This window comes from Fusarium verticillioides, chromosome 2 (genome assembly GCF_000149555.1).
Source record: "Fusarium verticillioides 7600 chromosome 2, whole genome shotgun sequence".
In the NCBI taxonomy this organism is placed as follows: domain Eukaryota; kingdom Fungi; phylum Ascomycota; class Sordariomycetes; order Hypocreales; family Nectriaceae; genus Fusarium; species Fusarium verticillioides.
The window spans coordinates 1,011,523-1,029,876 of record NC_031676.1 but is presented as its reverse complement, the minus strand read 5'-3'; the positions used below and the strand labels follow the sequence as shown (position 1 = coordinate 1,029,876).

At 48.8% G+C, this 18,354-nt stretch overlaps 5 protein-coding genes across 5 annotated transcripts; 1 reads left to right on the top strand and 4 right to left on the bottom strand.

Moving 5' to 3' along the window:
* Positions 1-222: 222 nt before the first annotated feature.
* FVEG_06152 (hypothetical protein) lies at positions 223-1,253 on the bottom strand. The gene is made up of 2 exons (XM_018894433.1): positions 531-1,253; positions 223-470 (listed from the first exon to the last, which is right to left on the bottom strand). Exons 1-2 carry the CDS (start codon positions 1,040-1,042, stop codon positions 386-388), a joined length of 597 nt encoding a protein of 198 aa, XP_018751517.1. The 5' UTR covers positions 1,043-1,253; the 3' UTR covers positions 223-385.
* A 1,049-nt stretch (positions 1,254-2,302) lies between these two features.
* FVEG_15815 (hypothetical protein) lies at positions 2,303-3,928 on the bottom strand. The gene is made up of 2 exons (XM_018905032.1): positions 3,640-3,928; positions 2,303-3,577 (listed from the first exon to the last, which is right to left on the bottom strand). Exons 1-2 carry the CDS (start codon positions 3,862-3,864, stop codon positions 2,885-2,887), a joined length of 918 nt encoding a protein of 305 aa, XP_018751516.1. The 5' UTR covers positions 3,865-3,928; the 3' UTR covers positions 2,303-2,884.
* A 728-nt stretch (positions 3,929-4,656) lies between these two features.
* Positions 4,657-6,888, top strand: FVEG_06149 (hypothetical protein). The gene is made up of 2 exons (XM_018894432.1): positions 4,657-5,008; positions 5,123-6,888. The coding sequence occupies exons 1-2, from the start codon at positions 4,784-4,786 to the stop codon at positions 6,233-6,235; spliced, it is 1,338 nt and encodes a 445-aa protein (XP_018751515.1). The 5' UTR covers positions 4,657-4,783; the 3' UTR covers positions 6,236-6,888.
* On the bottom strand, positions 6,750-9,729 carry FVEG_06148 (acyl-CoA desaturase). Its single transcript, XM_018894431.1, has 2 exons — positions 8,479-9,729; positions 6,750-8,408 (listed from the first exon to the last, which is right to left on the bottom strand). The coding sequence occupies exons 1-2, from the start codon at positions 8,768-8,770 to the stop codon at positions 7,273-7,275; spliced, it is 1,428 nt and encodes a 475-aa protein (XP_018751514.1). The 5' UTR covers positions 8,771-9,729; the 3' UTR covers positions 6,750-7,272.
* Positions 9,730-13,427: 3,698 nt separating this feature from the next.
* On the bottom strand, positions 13,428-18,202 carry FVEG_06147 (serine/threonine protein kinase). The gene is made up of 2 exons (XM_018894430.1): positions 15,626-18,202; positions 13,428-15,578 (listed from the first exon to the last, which is right to left on the bottom strand). The coding sequence occupies exons 1-2, from the start codon at positions 16,559-16,561 to the stop codon at positions 13,602-13,604; spliced, it is 2,913 nt and encodes a 970-aa protein (XP_018751513.1). The 5' UTR covers positions 16,562-18,202; the 3' UTR covers positions 13,428-13,601.
* Between the last annotated feature and the right edge of the window lie 152 nt (positions 18,203-18,354).

Genomic DNA, 18,354 nt, shown 5'->3' with positions numbered 1-18,354 from the left:
AGCGAGATACGGGGTCGGGTCCCCGTTTCTTTTTGCAGTGACCGAGTGCGACTTGGGAAAACTTGGCATTCGGGATCTTGCAGATGAACCTGACAATTCGAATGCCTGTTTGTCATTTGGTTGCTCTCACTGGGTGAAATACCAGGTTGCCCAGAGACGAGTCTTGGTATGGAGATACACATTGATAACCTTCACATTCACATTCAGCAGTGCACATCAATAGTAGAGTAACAGCAAATAGATTGTTTGATTCATGGAGACGCCAAATGTCCCTGTGTATAACCGTCGCTAATAATGCCAGATGATTGTGGTATAATAAACTCCCCCCATTTTGATTGTTTGTTCTGGTCACCGGTATATCAAGGTGCCATTATCCCATACACGCTTAGTGGGAAGACTTCTCAGTCTTGATAGACTCGTTTGAGGAGACAGAGTCGGTAGAGTTCTGGCGAGAAGCCTTGGTGCGCTCGCTGAAGGACGGTCAGTACTTGACTTGAGGCTGAAGTTAGGAGTAAGAGGGTATAACGTACTAGTGAGCGCGGTCCTGGAGAACACATTGGTAACGGGCGTTGCCAGTCTTGAAGGTGAACTTGATGCCCTTGTTCTCACCGAAGTGGGAAGGGGTCTGGGGAGTGACGGAGTCAGACATTGTGATGATTGTGGTGGTGTTTGGTTTTTTTTGTGTGTAAGTGAAGGAGATGGACAGTGGAAGAGTGATAGAGTACAGAGAGGTAGGGAGGTTCAGAGAAAGAGGTCGAGGTGGCCTAATATACCTTTCGCGATTGAAGATACGTATCTCGTCATCTCGTTCTCCACGATGTGCCTGCCTTGCCTTTTGATGCTGATGCTCCACGAAACTAAACAGAGTGAGCCATTTTCTATCTTTCTCACCTACAGACCAGGACCAGGACCAGGACCAGGACCAAACAACAACACCCTCAGCTTTGCCCCACGATGTGAAGCCAACTAGAGGGTGCACACACCAACTTTCTGACGATAACCAACTAACTAGTGCACCCCTGTTTCCGTCTTGTCCGTTCATGCTCCAGAAGGATGGGGGTCCTCCAAGTCCGTGTAACGATACATAACAGTTGATGATTCTAAAGGTATTGCCACTTCCATGTCTTGCACCGAGACCGGCTCTTTTCTCTACTCATCTCTAGTCACGTAATGTAATCCTACAACTATTCCCGTCCTCAAATCCCATAAAAGAACCACAATTAAGTACAATAAACATCGTCCGGCTAAGACGGGGAAACACGAGAGAGACGTCGTTCTAGAAAACCCAACTGCAGATTTCTAGGGTTTCCTATCCTGTCCATTGAACCAATCAACGACTCCGATTTCTCGCCTCACCCCAAGATTTCAGAAAAAAAGCCGCGGGATGACCTTGTCGATCGGAGCTCGCTCCAATGGGATAATTTACTCGCGCTTCAATTGGACGTTCTGCTCTGCTCTGCTCTGCTCTACTCTGGTTTGCTCTGCGGCAACGGATATCCTCGCACTCCGTGCTAACCGGGCCTCCCCCTGATTTACTTTGACTCTGCAGTCTGCACTGTCGACGACCTGTCCCCGAATAGGTAGTTGGCTATCATGAGAATTTTCTAGCCTCTTTTTTCTTATTTATGCTTTTTGTTACGCGGAAAGATAAGGTTTTTTGCGGCGCTACAGTACATATGTCAGATCGATTTGTCTAAACTCGAGGCTATTCCTGATATCGGCTTTACCGCTGGTAGGACGGGGTTGAAGGTTGAACAAGAGGCTCTGCCAAGATAATCTGTCTCATATCTTTTGCAACAAGCCAAAGATAATGGACGCTATTACAAAAAAAAAAAACGGTGTTTGCTAATCAGTTGGCATGTATGTACTGTTACGTGTACTGTACACGATAGTTGTCACTTGACTAGAAGATCAAGCATTCAAGGCTGTAGGTAATGGAGCCTGTACCCCAGTCTCTGGACGCCTCGTTACCGGTACGCGGTCACGACTTACATCATTCCCAAGTTTCAAGACACTGTGTTGTAACATTGAGAGCAGTTCCCAACAACGCCCAGTCCAAGTCGTGGAGGGCAGCGCTAGTTCCTCAAATCCCCCGCACTCAACTCCACGATGCCCTCGAGGCTGGTTGGGGTACAAGAAGGCCCACAGTTTAGTTTGTCCTCACCGCATGTCACTAACAGACACGGCAGAAGCTTGCTTGATGGAGCTTTGGCAGGTTTCATGGGTGAATTGGCGGTTGGATTTAACTACTTGCGTCTGAGAGTAACCGCCTCTGCCGCTTCAGATTGTGTATCGCGGGGTGAAACGTAATAGTGTACGTTGTATATGAATTCTAGAACCGTGAATTGGGTCACGACGATGTAAGAAAATGATGCCGGGTATCACTTTGTCGGTATATTGACTTGGTAGAGCTGGTATTATAGATACAATTACCAGAAACCCGGCTGGCAAAGTGTTACGCATACTGTACACATGCATGGGATATTGTTGTCGCCCGCATATCTTTTTTCTTCCTGCATTATTTCCTCTTCTCTCGTCGTTTTTCCCTCGTGGCTGGTTCTAGACTTTTGCAAATTGCTTCTTGAATACCACATTCAGCTCTTGATATGCCACACCGTCACAATTGATCCATTGACTTGACCATCGATTGTTATTTCCGTTCAACCGGGCTGACTGTAGCCAGTGAGACTCGCGATAATGGCCTGATGCTCTCAAAAGTCGACCTGGAATATGCAGAACCACAACTTCATGCACCAGGTCATTGGCCGTGTTTTGTCTGACATGCGACACGCGAAACAGTGGCGTCTGCTTCCAGGTTGCTGCATTAGGACCGATTTCGATACCGAGCACAGAGTCAAAAAGACTAGGTAGGCAAGGCACGCGATCATCTGCTGTCCATCATGTCCATGAGTTGTTGCTCTTCATCAACCTCGGCAGTATCGTTCCCGCCTCCTACGCCCCTCCTCTGCAGCTCGATATCTATCAACTTTCGTGTAGGCATGCCCACGCTTAGATCCGGCATATCTTCTTTGATCTTGCGAAGGTAGTTTTCCACGCTTCGCATGCCGACAACAAGGAACCCTAGCTCTTCTCGGTCGACATCGAAGACCTCCCACCATTCACACTCTGGCATCTTCGCACCAACATCACGAGCCGCGTTGTATATAGCAGCAGTAGCTAGCGCGTGGGGCTGGTGAGTAAGATACAGCATTTGAGGTGAGAGAAGAGCTGCATTCAGATATTGAACGGTGCGTAGAGAAATGATCGATTTAGGCTGCGCCAGAAAATCGAGGGTCTGAAGGTAAGTAACCGCAAGTGGATGAGGCAGCGAGACGTGTGTGTCGAAAGAGAGAGTGTAAAGAATGCGAGCTTCAATGGCAAGGATGCGAGTCTGAAAAGCATGGTAGTCTGCTTCAGGTACATAGTACGACCTTGGGTCATTCTCTGGACTTTCCGGGGTCCGTAAGAACAATGAACTCTCTGATAAGAGGTAGGCATAAACATTTGATATGTCGCGCGCTGACCGGGGTTGAGGTCCCATCTTCGCGACTAAATAGAGAGCAGCAGCAGATGTGTCCTAGAAGCATGGGCCAGTATGGTCAGACAAAGCCGAGAGACTTATTCGGGGTTTGGTCTTACACTAAATTCATTCGCAATTGGAGAGTCGACAAGCCAATACCGCGCCAGAATGACGTTTGCTTGCGCAGTGACAGACTGAGGAAGCTCTAGAAGCTGACCAGCAGCTTGTGTGAGGCATTGCGAAGTAATAAATATTGTATCTTGGAGATCTTTGGGCAGAGATGAGAATGAAGATTTATGGTAGATTTGAGATGTCGTTGCCAGGGGATTCAAAAGATGCGCCATGTCGGGTATATCAGATATCACAAAGCAGACGCGATGGTGTTGATGATGGGAGGGTTGGACGTTTAGCAAGGCTGAGAAGCTCTAACTTGCATGTGGAGAACTCGCCTGGACAAATCAGCGGGCCTCTTACTCTTACTGTGGAACAGGCAAAGATCCCTGCATTTACATCACTCATGATAACTTCCATAATATCTTTTTGAGTCCATGGAAATGGGCTCTGTTAGTAATTAAGATTAAGTTTTAACGGTTACATCCAAGGCTGTTTTTCTCTCCTAAAAGAGAGTTGGTCTGTTGCGTATAGAGTAGTCGAACATGAGTGACCTCGAGCCATCATGACTACTATTCTGAGTCTCATGGAGAAGTTGTGAGAAGAGAAATGTAGAGATTCCCAAGTTTCAGTGAACAAACTCTACGAACTCACATGAATATCGGCACCAATTATAATCAATCTCCTGTTCAAAGGGCACAAAGCTACACCATTGTGTCGCGTGCGCCTCATCTTTGTTGAAGAATAATATCAACCAGTAAAACACAATGTTGTCTGCTATATAATATTAGTTGCTATATGATAGAACTGTATACAAATGGCTAGGACTATTCAGCAATCATTTAGTCAGAATATTATCATATAAAGCAATCTTGATCATATCATGATGCCTCATATTGATTGGGTGACTTGCTCAGGCACAGGCACCTCACGCGGGGAACCTGCATTTTGACAGGCTGCGGTACGTACCGAGCTGGGCTGAGCTGAGGTGAGCTTGAGCCGCTGTGGAGCTTCAGCAGGTCCCAAGTCAACAACACATCACCACCTCAAGACATCAGACGACGATATCGGAGTTCACGTATAGTACAAGATACAACAAACTCACCGCTCCTCTTCACTGTAAACCGCTACAATAGTCTGGGCGCTTTCGCAATGACCGCCTCAATCCCTCCATCACCCGGCGAAGAAACACCAGCCTTCGACCTCAACCTCCAACACGGCCATAAAGATCTCGTCCAAGCCGTCGCATTCAACACCTACGGCGATCGCTGCGCAACTGGCTCAGTAGATGGCAAGATCCGCGTCTTTAACCGTCACAAGGATGGCACATGGCGCCTTTGCGATACATGGACTGCACATGGCGGCGAGATTATAGAGGTAACGCAGCCCCCTTTTACTACCTACCTAATAAACCTCCTTGTCTCTAGTATTCTTGCCTCTTGTGTCATTCTGTCGCACACGCGCGCTGACTTTATTCCCTCACTCTTCCAGATTCAATGGCTCCCCGCGACTGTTTATCCTAATTTGATCGCTTCCCTTGGTATCGAAGGGTGGTTCCGCTTATGGGCCGAGGATCCCTCTGCTGCGCCTGGTCGACGATTTTGTACTGGACGAGCTGGCAATGGAAAGCCGGCGTTTGATACACGATCGAATAAAGCCCCCTACCGATCATTTTCAATGAAGCATAATGAGGAGACGAGGCACACATATCTTGCGCTCCTCGCGACAGACGGACGTTTAACAGTTTACGAAAACGATCAGCCCGAGAACCTCTCAGAATATGCGTCTATTGACGAATTCAGTGTCGCTCCGAAACCAAATAGAGGAGAAGAACTCGCCTTTCGTGTGCGCTTCGACCCCAACCCAGAACCATGTTATACAGCTCTGCGCGCAGGCGTTCCCTCGGATTCCTTAGGTCTCGTGGTGGCTGCAATGGACACCGTCAAAGTATATCGATCGCGGGATATTGTTGCGACTTCTATAGGCGTCCAGCAGACTCAGAAGGAGTTCTATCTCGCTGTTGAGTTGACGGGTCATCGGGGTCTGGTCCGGGATGTCGCATGGGCTGCGGGCAATATTAGAGGTTACGATGTTATTGCGACAGCATGTCAGGATGGTTATGCGCGCGTTTTCCGAATTGAGACACCCTATTCTGAAGATGATGGCAAGTCGTGGTCTGCAGCCGATCTCCTTCGGTCAGCACCACACATGTCAACCAGAGACTCGACACCACAAGCAAGAACAAACGGAACTGCGACACCGACGGAGAAACAAGCTACCACGCCTCAGCTGCAGCCATCCCACAGCTACCACCAACATCAGCACCATACCTCTGGACTCAGTGCCAGTCTTGCAAAGTCAGGCTCTCACAATGATCGACAATGGTCGGGGCAGCCCGGCCAGGTTAAGCACAATTTCCACGAGATATCCAAGCTGGACAACCACCGTACCCCTGTGTGGCGTGTGGGCTTCGATGACGATGGTCACATATTGGGCAGCACAGGTGACGACGGGCGCCTGTTGTGTTATCGTCAGACCCCGAATGGGGCATGGGCCAAGAGCTCTGAATTGGCAGTACAGAAAGCACGAATGGCCACTCCATGAAGTCACAGTTGACAGCTGCTAGACTCAGCTCGCAGTGTCAAGACAAACAACGTTACAGATATCCAGTCGATGTGCATTGCTGAGGCGGCCCGCTACCTTTGCACCTTTCAGAGGATGGCCCCTGTCTGCACTACATCCTGTTCCACCACATTCGAGTCAAGAGAGTTGAGGATCTTGTCAAACGCAGCATTGCATGGCCACAAAGGGCAAAAGACGCGCCGACCTCACGCCAACATTGGGCAGGATATATGAAAGATTTGCGCCGAGGTCACTCGGATGAAGTCAAAGAACACCAGGCCCCTGGCTAGTCTTGTGGACAGTCCGCATCAAGCATGCATGTCACGAGATATCTTGGAGCAGGGCAACCTAAAGGACGACACTCCGTGAAACATAGGCAGACTGATTTGAAATCCGATGGACACTAAGCCTTTGGCATACATCAAGCCACTAAATAGGCTTTAAGAATTTCAAACACATCATCAAGGTGTACAGTGACATAGCAACAGTTCTGATACTTGTGTTATGTAGAGATGCACAGCGCTCGTTATGATGCAGCTTGAGCCTGCATAGATCATATTACATATGTAGCCGAGATAGAATTCACATAACTGATTTGAGATCTGATATTATTCAAAAAATTGTATTTCCGAGCAGTCATACTATCTGATGAAGAACCAAGTGGTGGTTGTGCAACTCGCTGATTTCATGTTTAACCATTCTCTTTTGGTATTGTTCAAAGCCGTCCAAAGCTAAGTAGTCTCAAAACACAAAGAAACCCCCCAACGCCATTCATGAGTCGAATTTATGATTTCGCGTTAAAAACGTGCTGTGCTTTTGTCTCTTCCTCCAGGGATGGGTGTGGCGCCGGCCTACAGTCCATGTTTCGACATGTGATCTGTGGCTGACTGTATCCCCACACCCTTTCAACGACATGTCTCTACTGACAACACGATGTTCGTATCCTTCCACATTGCACATCGATCAATTATCCCTCCTCCTCCTCCTCCTCTTCTCGTCGTTAAGAAAGATTTTACCGCTTAAGCAGCATCGGCGCTGGCAGCGGGCTGGACAATCTTGGTGACCTGAGAGCCAGCACGGATGATGCGTTGACCGGCAGAGTCGTTCATGTAGGTAATATCCTTGTTCTCGAACTGAGCACGCTTCCAGATCTCAACCTCGCAACCACCGCGGAGGACACCAACACGCATGGTAGACAGAAGGTTGTGGGCAGCGTTGGAGTGGAGGTAGACACCACCGTTGAAGATAGCGGTAGCGTCCTTTCCGATGGCGGAGTTGATGAGGGCCTTGCCACCGGGGTGGTCCTTGATGAAGTCGGTAACGTCGTGGATAACACCGGCAATGGCAACGAGACCCTTTCCAGCCTTGGCCTGGGCGACGAAGTCGTCCCAGTCAACAACGGGGAGCTGCTCCAGAGGAATACCCCAGTCGAGGGTGGCACGCTTCTGGTCAAGCTTCTTCTGGAGCTGCTGGACACGGCCCTTCTCAATCTCGTTGGCACGGAACTCCTTCAGCTCATAAGCAAGACCAAGCTGCTTCCAGCACCAGATGCTCCACTTGGTAGGGTCGTACTGCCACCACTCAATAGCGTTGCGGTAATCCGAAGGGAACTCGTGGTGGAAGTTGTGGTACCCCTCACCAAGGGTGACGAGAGCAGTGATGACGTGGTCACGGGGCGAGTTGCGATCATCAAAAGGCTGGTCACCGAGCCAGTGGGCAAGAGAGTTGACACAGAAGGTGGCCTGCTGGACGAAGCAAACACGGAGGATACCAGCGTAAACGAGACCACCCCACCAGTCACCCCAGCCCAGACCAGCGACGAGAGCAGGGAAAGCGAGAGCCATGAAGAGAACGCACTTGATGTAGTTCTTGTGTTGCCAGACAACGACGGCGTCCTCGTTGAGATCGGTGATATCGGTACGGCCTTGTCGCTTAGGGTTCTGCTTGAGGATCATCCAGCCCATGTGGGAGTACATGAGACCCTTGCGGACGGAGTAGGGGTCCTTGTCGGTATCGGTATAACGGTGGTGAACACGGTGACCATATGACCACCATCGGATGGAACCCTGAACGGCGCCAGCACCGACAGCAGCGAGATAGATCTTGAGAGGGGTAGTACCCTTGTAGGCAGAGTGAGACCAAAGTCGATGATAACCTGGTATTGTAAGTAATTGATCGATGGTATCCGAATTTTGGAAGCAGTGCTTCCTTGGGAGTTGACTTACCAGCAGTGATGCCGAGACCAGTGTGAACATAGTAGAAGACAGCCCAGAGAGCAGTCTTGAGCTGGAGAGGAACCCAGTAGGCGGAGATGAATCCGGCCAAGGGAACGAAGATAACCAACGTGGTGTTGAGCCAGTTGATGTGCTGAGGCCAGTTGCTCCAGGTCATGGGAGTGTCGGCAATATGGACCTTGTTGATATCCTTCTTGGCACCGCCAGCGCGGAGAGGAACATAGTCCTTGGTGCCATCAGGGAATGGCTGGGCATTCTTGCCCGCAGCAGTAGCTGTCGCCATATCGAACGAGTTGTCGATTATAGGTTGGCGATGGCAAGTGTTTGTCGTCGACTCGAAGATATAGGAACCCAACACAGAGAGAACCACAAAGTTGATGGTTACTCAGATAAGTGGAGGGAAAGCTGAACCTTTTTAGGATGAAGAGTATCCTAAACAAAGGGTGAAGGGTTTATGAGAAGGGAAAGGAACTGGAGGAGGTTGGTCGAGAAGTAATTCCGGTTGGGGCGGAGGGCTCTAAAAGGACTTTATACTATCAGAGGCAGACCCGAGCCGGAGCTGGGCGCAGGAAAGAATCGATTGAATTGGATGAGGACGAGGAAGCGGTAGAGACTGGGGAGGGGGGTGTAAAGCATAGGTAGTGGGTTTGGGAGGCGTGAGACAAGTGGAGGGTCCTAGTCTCAGGCCTTGTCCAGGCTGTTCTGCCTCCTTCTCAGCGGCGACAGACACCCCGAACAGCGCTTCCTTCAGTGAGGAGGCAAAAAACACAGGGCCAGGGTGGAACCTCTGATTGACAATTAACCCTTGTTGTGGCGGCGAACTCAAGGTTGGGGAAGTATGTAAAACGAAGCCGTTTTGGTCATCAAGAGCTGGGGTTTGTGTGAATCGACTTTCTCAAGCGAGGAGGCGGAGGCAAATGAAGACGATGGCATATGCCGATACAGAATCAGATGATGAATAACAACGGCGAGGAGGCCAGGTAAGCTCTTCCTTTCGACCAGAATTGTGTGTCAGTTTTGAGTTGGGGAAGCTCAAGATAAAGTTGGGGCAGGCTTGTACTCTGTTGACGTCTGACTGGTAGGCCTTTACAATCGTGTCTAAGTCGTCATGATGCTTCGAACCTCGGTGATCTGAGATATTCTTTGCTTGTGAAGATTGATGAGGATGAAGCAAATGGAATGCTGCTATCCATTCAGACAGGCCTATGGTCTCTGCGGTTGTATCGAAGTTGTGAGTGAGGTTGAATCTGGCATATTATGTCACACACGCCTACCGTCTCCCCATCAAAGGGAGAAAATTCCATTGGGGCGGACCAAGAAAAGGCAACAGCAGCTCCCGTCGCTTCCCGGCAACCTAACCCTCTTGATCTATAGAGGCGCTTATACGGAGTACATCATGAATTCAGGGACTTTGTCTCTTCTGTACAGTGCAGTATGTACTGAACCCTTCACTGACTGATACGGATAGTTATGAATTCGGCCATTATCAGGAGTTTTGATATTGGGTTCAGCGAGTTGCAGGACTTGTTAAAGGTAGTTGAGCATATTGACGTTTCAATTGGCTGAACCTGATACTGAATTGGTTGTGTCATTGTCTCCTAGAAGTCAAAACTGAACCTGTCACAACCGACTAATAACAGCTGTTGTAAGTGATTCACATCAATCAACCTTTGGCAAGCACTGTAATTCAGATGACCATGTCCTCCAACAACTTACGATGTATTTCATCGAGCTCCCCGCTCTGCTCTGCATCTCGAGTTACCGAGATCTTCCTTATGCCCTGTCACTTAGACGAAGGAATGATGCCAGTAATCAGCCCAGGATAGGTATCGTTAGTAGACGCTTTCATTGTGTTGAAATTGTGTCGGTCTTTCTCCGCAAATACAAAGATCAACTGGGCGACGTCTGCTCGGACAGATACTGGGTCTTGTAGCTGGGACGAAAGGTCGACGTCGACCTGCTCGCTGCTTCCCTCAACCTTTTTTGCTTCCCCAACAACTTTTTGGCGGCTCCAATAAAGTGTGGGGCTCAGCTGGGCGCCCGGGTACCGTTTGGGTACCCCTGCCAATGATGAAGTACCTTGTCAGCCATTTTTGGGTTTGAGGATACTTCTATTTCAAGGGACGGCACATCTACATCTGGCCCTGCAAGAGGCAACGCGCCAGTGCATGAGGTGTCTTCCATGCAGGGGAGCTCACACGAAAAACCCGGAGCCGCCTGAGCTTCGAGACTGTGAGTGAGACTTTGATCTAAGTCAAGCCTCAAGAAAAAACAAAATTCAGAGAGAAAAAAAGTAGAGTCCACATCTCCACTGATTTGTTAAGAGGCGATACTATTTGCCGAAGTCGATTGTGGGATCTGGCATGGCATGATTGAGAAAAAGTCCCGATCTATTGGAGGTCATCGATATCCAAGACGTTTTGTTGGTAGATGGACTTTTAGACGTTGGTGATGATGATGATGAGGTTGGATAGTATCACAAACGGAACGATACAGGACTAACAGCAGGCCAAAACAGGCACACGAAATTCTGTTACATTGACAATTGAAGTGGCGAATTGATCCCAATTGAGCTGTTGATATGTAAATCACTTCAATTCTGGTTGAGCACCGTTTGAAAACCGGGCATGCCGAGGCTCGTTCCCGTCTGCTTTGACTCACTCGCACTCACACGCTTATCTCAGAGATCTAGCTAGCATCAGTCAGTGCCAGTCAATAGTAAATGCACAGTTCTCACTATACAGTGCATGCCTCGGGTTGATACCCTCAAATCTTGATTGGGATCCTTGGCCAACCTCACCTCACCTCAGCTTTTGATATCATATCTGCAACGTCCGCCAAATCCCGAGTTATCATGCCATGTGCTCGAGCTACAGGCGTCTGATTGAGAATCGTCATATGATTCCCATTCCGAGAATTCATCAGATTGTGATTGTTTTCAATTGTTGAATCCCAATGCAAACAATATCAAAATGATAGCCTTCAACATATCAGCCCTATCGCAAACTTCAGGCCAATACAACCTCTGTTCCCCCAGATCGAACGATACCTCGGCCCATTTGGCTGTTTACTGACATGACTTGTCCATTTGAGGGGTCTCTCGGTGACTCTTTTACCGTGCTCCGAGTCCGAGTGGAAATGGAAATGGAAATGGATTGTCGATAGAGTCAGTCCCGTTCTCCCGAGCTCAAGGCCCAAGCTGCCCTGAAGCCTGTCCTGAGCAGGGATGGTACGTACCTTTCACACCCCTGGTGCATTCTCCCCAGTTTCCCCAACAGAAACACAAAGATCGGGATTCGCCAAGCTTAAGCGGCTCCACATTCGCCTCCAAATTCAAAAAGTTGCAGTTCAGTTTTGGCCTTATTTCTCTGTCATCATCAATCAAAATTCAGGCAGGGAAAAATTTAACCCTCAACACCCCACAGCCATCCGTCCATATCATCTCACGTGACGTCAAACGTCAAGTTTCTTGATGGATTCTAGAACAATTCTAAAGCTATTTGCATAGCCAATCATCGTAGAAATTTCATACAGCGCCCTAGACCTGAGTCCTGTGACTCTGGGCGGTATCACTGGTTGTAATTTGATAGCTTGCCAGGTGCTGCCTTCATGAAGTTCCTAGTAACTGTAGTATGGATGTCTCCAGGTGGCCCGCGTGGTCTTCGTATTTACAATAACTACTAGGAGGCACCGTCGACTATTGAGATTCTCAGTATTGCGTCACACAAGGTGGAGTTATGTCTATATACCAGTTTCTTGGAGAAGTTGGGGTTTAGATCATCTAAGGGCGTCATGGTGAGCCCATTTCGGATCTCGTTTATGGCCTCGCTTCAATTAACTTATCCAGCATCTTGTGTCGGGGACTATGATATACTGTTTCACGTAGTGCATCCAGTGCATATCTCTACCGAGAAGGACTCGGACTATCAGCCGAACAGCATCACCTATCCCGCGGGGGGGATATTAGGTCCCCCTCCCCTAACCTCATGTAAAGATTCAGAGGATACGATCCCAGACTTGGAGATAAGAAGTCAAAATTCGGGCTTATATCCTCTCTAGTCATCTTATTCAGAGGATACTGTCGTAAGACTGGTTGTGATAAGCTTAAAGGTCGGAGTTTCTGTTGGCCTTATTCTGGTTATCAATGTTGGATATGCGGACTGTGCGCTTGATCTCTTAAATGTCGGTTGTACGAAATTGTAGCACGAGGTCGTGCGCAATGTGAATACACTTTCGATCCCTGTTCAGGTATTGCTTGCTGTGTTGTAACTTCTGATATAAGACGAAGCTGTCCGAAAAGCCCTTATGCAAAAGAGTACGCTCGTGTTTGACTGTACTGGATATTACGATGGTCCAGAGATCTTGGACAATTCTCGTGATAAGACAGGATGTAACATACGACTCTGGCGAGCGGAAACCGCACAATCACAGAAAATCATATAGCAATGCATGCGAGGCTGCTGCCATATCAACCACAGAGGCAAACCATGTCCCTGCTCTTACCTTTTTCCTCATTTGAATCTATGTCACAGGCGGAGAGCAACAAACTAGAGACTCAGAACAATGAAACATGTCAAGGCGCCACCTGCAGAGCAAGCATCTTAGAAGTCAAGAACCACTGGCTCTGCCCCAGTCCGAGAGTCTCTTCGTGAAAGATTTGAATCCATCTGAATTCCTGGATCAGCTTGTGTAACAGACACTCATTCTCAATATCTTCGAAAACTCATCGCACAAGACGATCCTGGTTTAGGGGCTAGGCGGACTCGCGAGGGCGTGCCTTTTATTTTGGTGACTGTGGAGACGAGTGTAGGTAAAGAACTGTAGAGTTGTAAGCAAGTGAAGTTGAGAGACTAGATGAGAAAGAATATGCAGAGGCAAGCTAGATCAGAAATCGATTGTGATGCTACGCACACGTAGGAAGGTAATTGCACCAGAACTGAGCATAGATTTCGATCAACAGTATTTATATTTGCGCCCTATTATGCAAAATGCCCGCCTATATCCCGCTAAACAAGAAACATATGAAATAAACATAGTAAAGTATAGTATAGTATAGTCAATACAAATGAATCCAAACTCAACGTTCATCAAAGCATGTCGTTCATAGACATTCATTAGAGTCCGGACGGACAGTTCGCGCCCTTGGACACGTCGTCAGTCATGTTCTCTCCTTTCGTCGGTTCGTCGTGAGTCAATAAGTATGAGATCTGAACCTCCGGTACAGATTCAGTGCGTTCGGCCACCCCCTCGGCTACCTTTCCATTCTCCCGGCTGTCTGCTTCCACTGCGATCACCTTTTTCTCCATTGTAGCTTGATTGGTTCCAGGTACTGTGGACCCTTGCTTTTCTGCCGCGATTGGTTCCGCATCCAGTTCTGCTTTTGTGTTTGGCTCCTCAGAGACGTCCCTCTCGTTTGCAGACGTCGTCTGATGATCCTCTGTTTTGCCCCCTTCTTGAAGCATTTGAGTCTCTTGGCTGTCGTTCTTCTTGGATAATCCCTCCAATGTGTTTCCTGTTTCCTGATACAAGGCTTGCGCCTCTTTGATTTCTTCGCCTCCAACATCTTCTCCTTTTTCTGCTGACAAAAGACTTTTTCCCCCGTTCCCTTTTTCTCCTGGTGCATCCTCCTTAGTGTCTTGCGCACCATCCCTTATCACTGTGCCGTTGTCTCCAGGAGTGATATTCCCCGACTGTGTTGAGCCGGGCGCCGATTCGTTGTACATTATTCCTGTATTATCCTCGTTGCCGCTGCTCACAAATTCTCCTTGACCTTCATGAACCTCGCCAACTTTCGCAATGGAAATAGCACGCAAATCATCTCCTAGATCCACACCTCGGGTTGGGCTTGGAGTTGAAGTCGAAGTAGCTGGGGTCTCGTGCCTCTCCAAAGCCGAGTCGGGAGCTGTGAGTGCATCCGAGTCGATTAGTGCTGACTTGTTGGCCGTAGGCGTTTCGTCAAGTGGTGTTCCTTCAGGTCCCACATCACTGTAAGATGAAGGTATATTCCGATTCGCTGCCCAGGCACCAATGTCGTATAGGCCGCGGTGCGAATTGTATTCATCACAATTACTAGGCAACGGGCTCGGGGGAGAGCGTCCCCGCGTGTAGTAATATGGTTCGTATCTGACAGGACTTGTTTCCGCACCGGGTTGATTCACGTAAGACCAGTCGTTAGGGGGTTCGACCGTCCTGATTTGTGGAAGATTTTCTGGATGATATCCGTCAACCAGATATTGATGCAAGATGTAGCCTTCGTCAACTATCGATTCAGGGGGGTTCAGTTGTCCAGTCTCTTCGCTTTCGCTTTGTCGAGGGAACATCTCCAACAGAGCAGACGCCTGAAGCCGCATGCGCGGGTCATTGCTCAAACAAACTTCTGCCATTTGTCGATACCAGTCCGGGATATTTACTTCGGGGCCAAGTATCAGCGGTCGTCCCTGCGCTTCTGGCTCATCTTCCTGCGTTGCCAAAGCCCACAACACCATTCCAAGTTGGTATAGATCCGATTTGACGCCGATGTACATAGTGATGCGCTGGTTACTCTCAATGAGAGGTGTTGCCTCCGGAGGCTCCCAGCCTACTGGACATCCCCTTCTGTTGATGTCAATGATCTTTGCGTCGCCATAACCATCTATAACTATGTTTGATAGTGTGAAGTCTCCTTGCACAAACCCTGACTCGTGGATATCAGACAGCCCTTCCACGATCTGCCGGGCCCATTTTTCTCTCGTCGCCCAAGGAAGATCGTAGTCACCATCTTTGCAGTGCTCGTAGATGACGTCGATGAGGGCTCCTTGATCCGCATAGTTGATAAGAAGACCCTTAACATTCTGATCTTGGTCATCCACAACCACACCATAAAAGTGAATGACATTGCGTGAGGATCTTAAAGCATTGAGGGCGTTGATTTCATACAGAAATTCGTCTATGGTATCAGGGCTTGGAATCTCCTTTTTGATGAGTGTGTGGCCGTTGACACTGACTTTATAAACAAATCCTGACATGTGGGACTCAAAAGTGATGTCCCTTTCTCGAATGCGGCGACAACCCAAATGCTTGATTTGGGCAACAGTAGGATATTGTATAATTTCCTGTATATCATTAGCTTGATCTCAGTAAGTGTGTCGTAAATACCGACATTGCCGTCTTCAACTACGTGCACATGAAGCCTTCCATCTGTTGTTTGAAGCTTCAAATTTGTTACAGTGTCATAAAATTGAATATCCCTCAAGCTTTCCCTGATCGCCTCATAAATTTTTGCACTCTTCTCTCGTTGGTAATGCGTGTTGATCAGATCCATTTCCAGGGAGTTTGGTGGCGCATCTCGATAATCAAGCGAGATCGTTACACGCCGCCAAAGGTGATCACGCTCACGGTACGTAACGAAGAACTTTTCCCTCTTTGACCGGTCTCGGAAGTGCATACTGAGATTCAGTATCCATGTCTTCTCGAGCTCTTCGTGGATTATTGCTTCGTACTGGGATGCTGTTATCGAACGAGTGTCTGCAGTAGACAGGCTGTCTTGTGCTGGACACTCGTCCGCAAGAGTCATCTCCTCATCCGGGTGCAGTATTCCATCAGCAGGTCCCCTATGTGGCTCATCCGTAATATCATTGACGGATATGGAGGGGACAAATCGGGGTATTTCGTCCTGAGGGGAGCCGAGAAAGCTTGGGGCGCTGACACGAGGGTTGGTTGCGGGCTGCGAAGCTGACGGTGATCGTGGTCTGTAAGAGCGTCTGTCCATAGACACAGCTCGTCTTTCATCTGGAGTCGGCTCAATAGGCGATAGGTTAGTTCTCCTTTCCGACACTTGGCGCTTGAATGTCTGCGCCCGAGGTAGTCCAGGCACAACCCTTCGAGACATTCGGCGAATCAAGCCGCCTTTGTCAAGGTCAGCCGTGTCGACCTCATGCTGGGGACTCTTTGGCTGCTCGGTAGGTTTACATGGCGTATTACTGCCACTCTGTCTACCAAAGAGCTTTCGAAAAAATCCCTGGGTACCAGACAATGCATTTGTTTGTGAACGAAGCGTTTGCGGTGGCTCGGACGCTATTACGCCGGCCTGAGCCATGGCCGCGGCACTGTGACCTGCTGCGTACTGCTGTGTTCAGGCGCAATAAGAATCGATATCAATAGTTAGCCACGTTGAAATGGCTTAACACTTAATGATTTGGCGATTGCTTAGTGGCGAAAACGCAATTGTAAGTCGATACTTGTGATACTGCATACACCACGCTCTGTATCGTTTCACAACTTTTGCCTGTTATAAAAACAAAACCTGGAGATGCATATGGATAAATAATAGCCGCGCAGGTGGGAAACGTATAAAATAGGAAAAATAGGTAGAATATGCAAGCCAGCGAAACCACAACAGGGTGAAAGCCCGCCAAGTAACCACACAAGCACAACCAACTTATCAATTGAAAAAGAGGGTTTTTGAAGTGAGTAACAGGATGAATGAAATGTTTGCTTGACTCATTCAAGAGAAAGCAAAGAAAAACCGTTGCTGTGGTCGGTATATCGCCCGAGGAGGTTGGGATAATAATGCAACGGTCGGTGAAGAGCGGGTCTTGAACAAGCGGTCGAAGTCGCGGGGAACGAAGCCGGAGGCGCAATGAATATCACTGCATCATAGAGCTTTCAAAGATATGGAATTATCGCTGATGAAATGAGTAAGACTTTTCTGGGTGAGATATATCAAAAAAGACCCGAGGCATCAGAATGTCATTGGAAATGGAGCTGCGATGAACGCCCTGCTAATATCTATGGTAAAGATGAGGTCCAAAGCCTAAAACGGGCAGCCAACGCAATAATGGTGGATATGGATTGTGACTGGACAGGAGAGTGTGTGTGGGCTGAGTGGATAGTGGCTCTTAGTCGCGGCGGGACGACACGGGGGGACGGGCGGAGCGGGCGGCGGAGGCGCTGAGCTTCTGACGTTTAGGCTTTCATGATTTTGGGCCCTCTCATAGCAGCCTGAGCCACACTAAAGACGTGGGATTCGTGATGACGCTGTAGCTGGACCGCCCTGCGAAGGGGCTGGATGCCATGAATTGCAGCGTAAGGCATCTGTGCGACTGCTCACTTCGCTGCGAAGCCACCACTGCCCAAGCCTAACTAAACCCAGGCCTAGACCTAGGCCCAGATGTCAGCGCAGGGCTGTGGTTGTACTTTGCCCCAGACTTGCCGAAGAGCGTCAGGGGTCGTTGCTTGACTGAACGACAGTTGTGCATGGTTTTGGGCGTGTGTGTCGCGACTATGGTCCATTCATCCCACCATGCCGGAACCTTCATTCTTTGAAGCCAGCCAAAGGACCTTGCCAGGCGAGCGATTTCGACCATGGCAAGCAAGCTGTGGCCTAGTCTGCTGCGTGCGTCTGCTGCTGCAGGGTCATACTTTCAAGACAGACGGTGACGCTGGACGGCTTGCGGTGGGGAACCATCGATGAGCTGGCCCCTTTCAGACGCCCTTGTCTCGTCCCATTCTGTCGACGCTAAACACGAGTTTGCGTCTCTTTGAGCGCAGGGGAAGGCGGTGATGCATCATTAGGCACAGAGAAAGATTATGGTCAGGCATAAAGAGCTGCGAACGGATATCGAAAATAGCCGGCGTCGCTTTCCTTTGGCGATGGATGTGAAGTTGTAAGAGTGAGTGCACGGTTCTTTGAGTTGGTGTGATTTAGCATCCCAATTCTGTATCACGAGAACATGCCATAACAGGGAAAGTAACAGGCAATTACCCTTTGAGCCTTCCCTTGCCAGAAAGAAAAGAAGTCGGGAGAGGAAAGACCCAAGTTCAGTCAACGGAAGGAACCAACATGAATTCACGAATAGGAAACCCCGATTACTGTGCAGATAGGCAACT

Excerpts from the sequence above, each read along its gene's own strand:
- FVEG_06152 (XM_018894433.1), bottom strand. The coding sequence starts at position 1,042 with ATGAACGGACAAGACGGAAACAGGGGTGCACTAGTTAGTTGGTTATCG. Across the intron at positions 471-530 it reads CTCCAGGACCGCGCTCACTA|CGAGCGCACCAAGGCTTCTC; the intron begins GTACGTTATACC and ends ACCGTCCTTCAG.
- FVEG_15815 (XM_018905032.1), bottom strand. The coding sequence starts at position 3,864 with ATGGCGCATCTTTTGAATCCCCTGGCAACGACATCTCAAATCTACCAT. Across the intron at positions 3,578-3,639 it reads CAATTGCGAATGAATTTAGT|GACACATCTGCTGCTGCTCT; the intron begins GTAAGACCAAAC and ends CCATGCTTCTAG.
- FVEG_06149 (XM_018894432.1), top strand. The coding sequence starts at position 4,784 with ATGACCGCCTCAATCCCTCCATCACCCGGCGAAGAAACACCAGCCTTC. Across the intron at positions 5,009-5,122 it reads ATGGCGGCGAGATTATAGAG|ATTCAATGGCTCCCCGCGAC; the intron begins GTAACGCAGCCC and ends TCACTCTTCCAG.
- FVEG_06148 (XM_018894431.1), bottom strand. The coding sequence starts at position 8,770 with ATGGCGACAGCTACTGCTGCGGGCAAGAATGCCCAGCCATTCCCTGAT. Across the intron at positions 8,409-8,478 it reads TGGTCTCGGCATCACTGCTG|GTTATCATCGACTTTGGTCT; the intron begins GTAAGTCAACTC and ends TTACAATACCAG.
- FVEG_06147 (XM_018894430.1), bottom strand. The coding sequence starts at position 16,561 with ATGGCTCAGGCCGGCGTAATAGCGTCCGAGCCACCGCAAACGCTTCGT. Across the intron at positions 15,579-15,625 it reads ACGTAGTTGAAGACGGCAAT|GAAATTATACAATATCCTAC; the intron begins GTCGGTATTTAC and ends AATGATATACAG.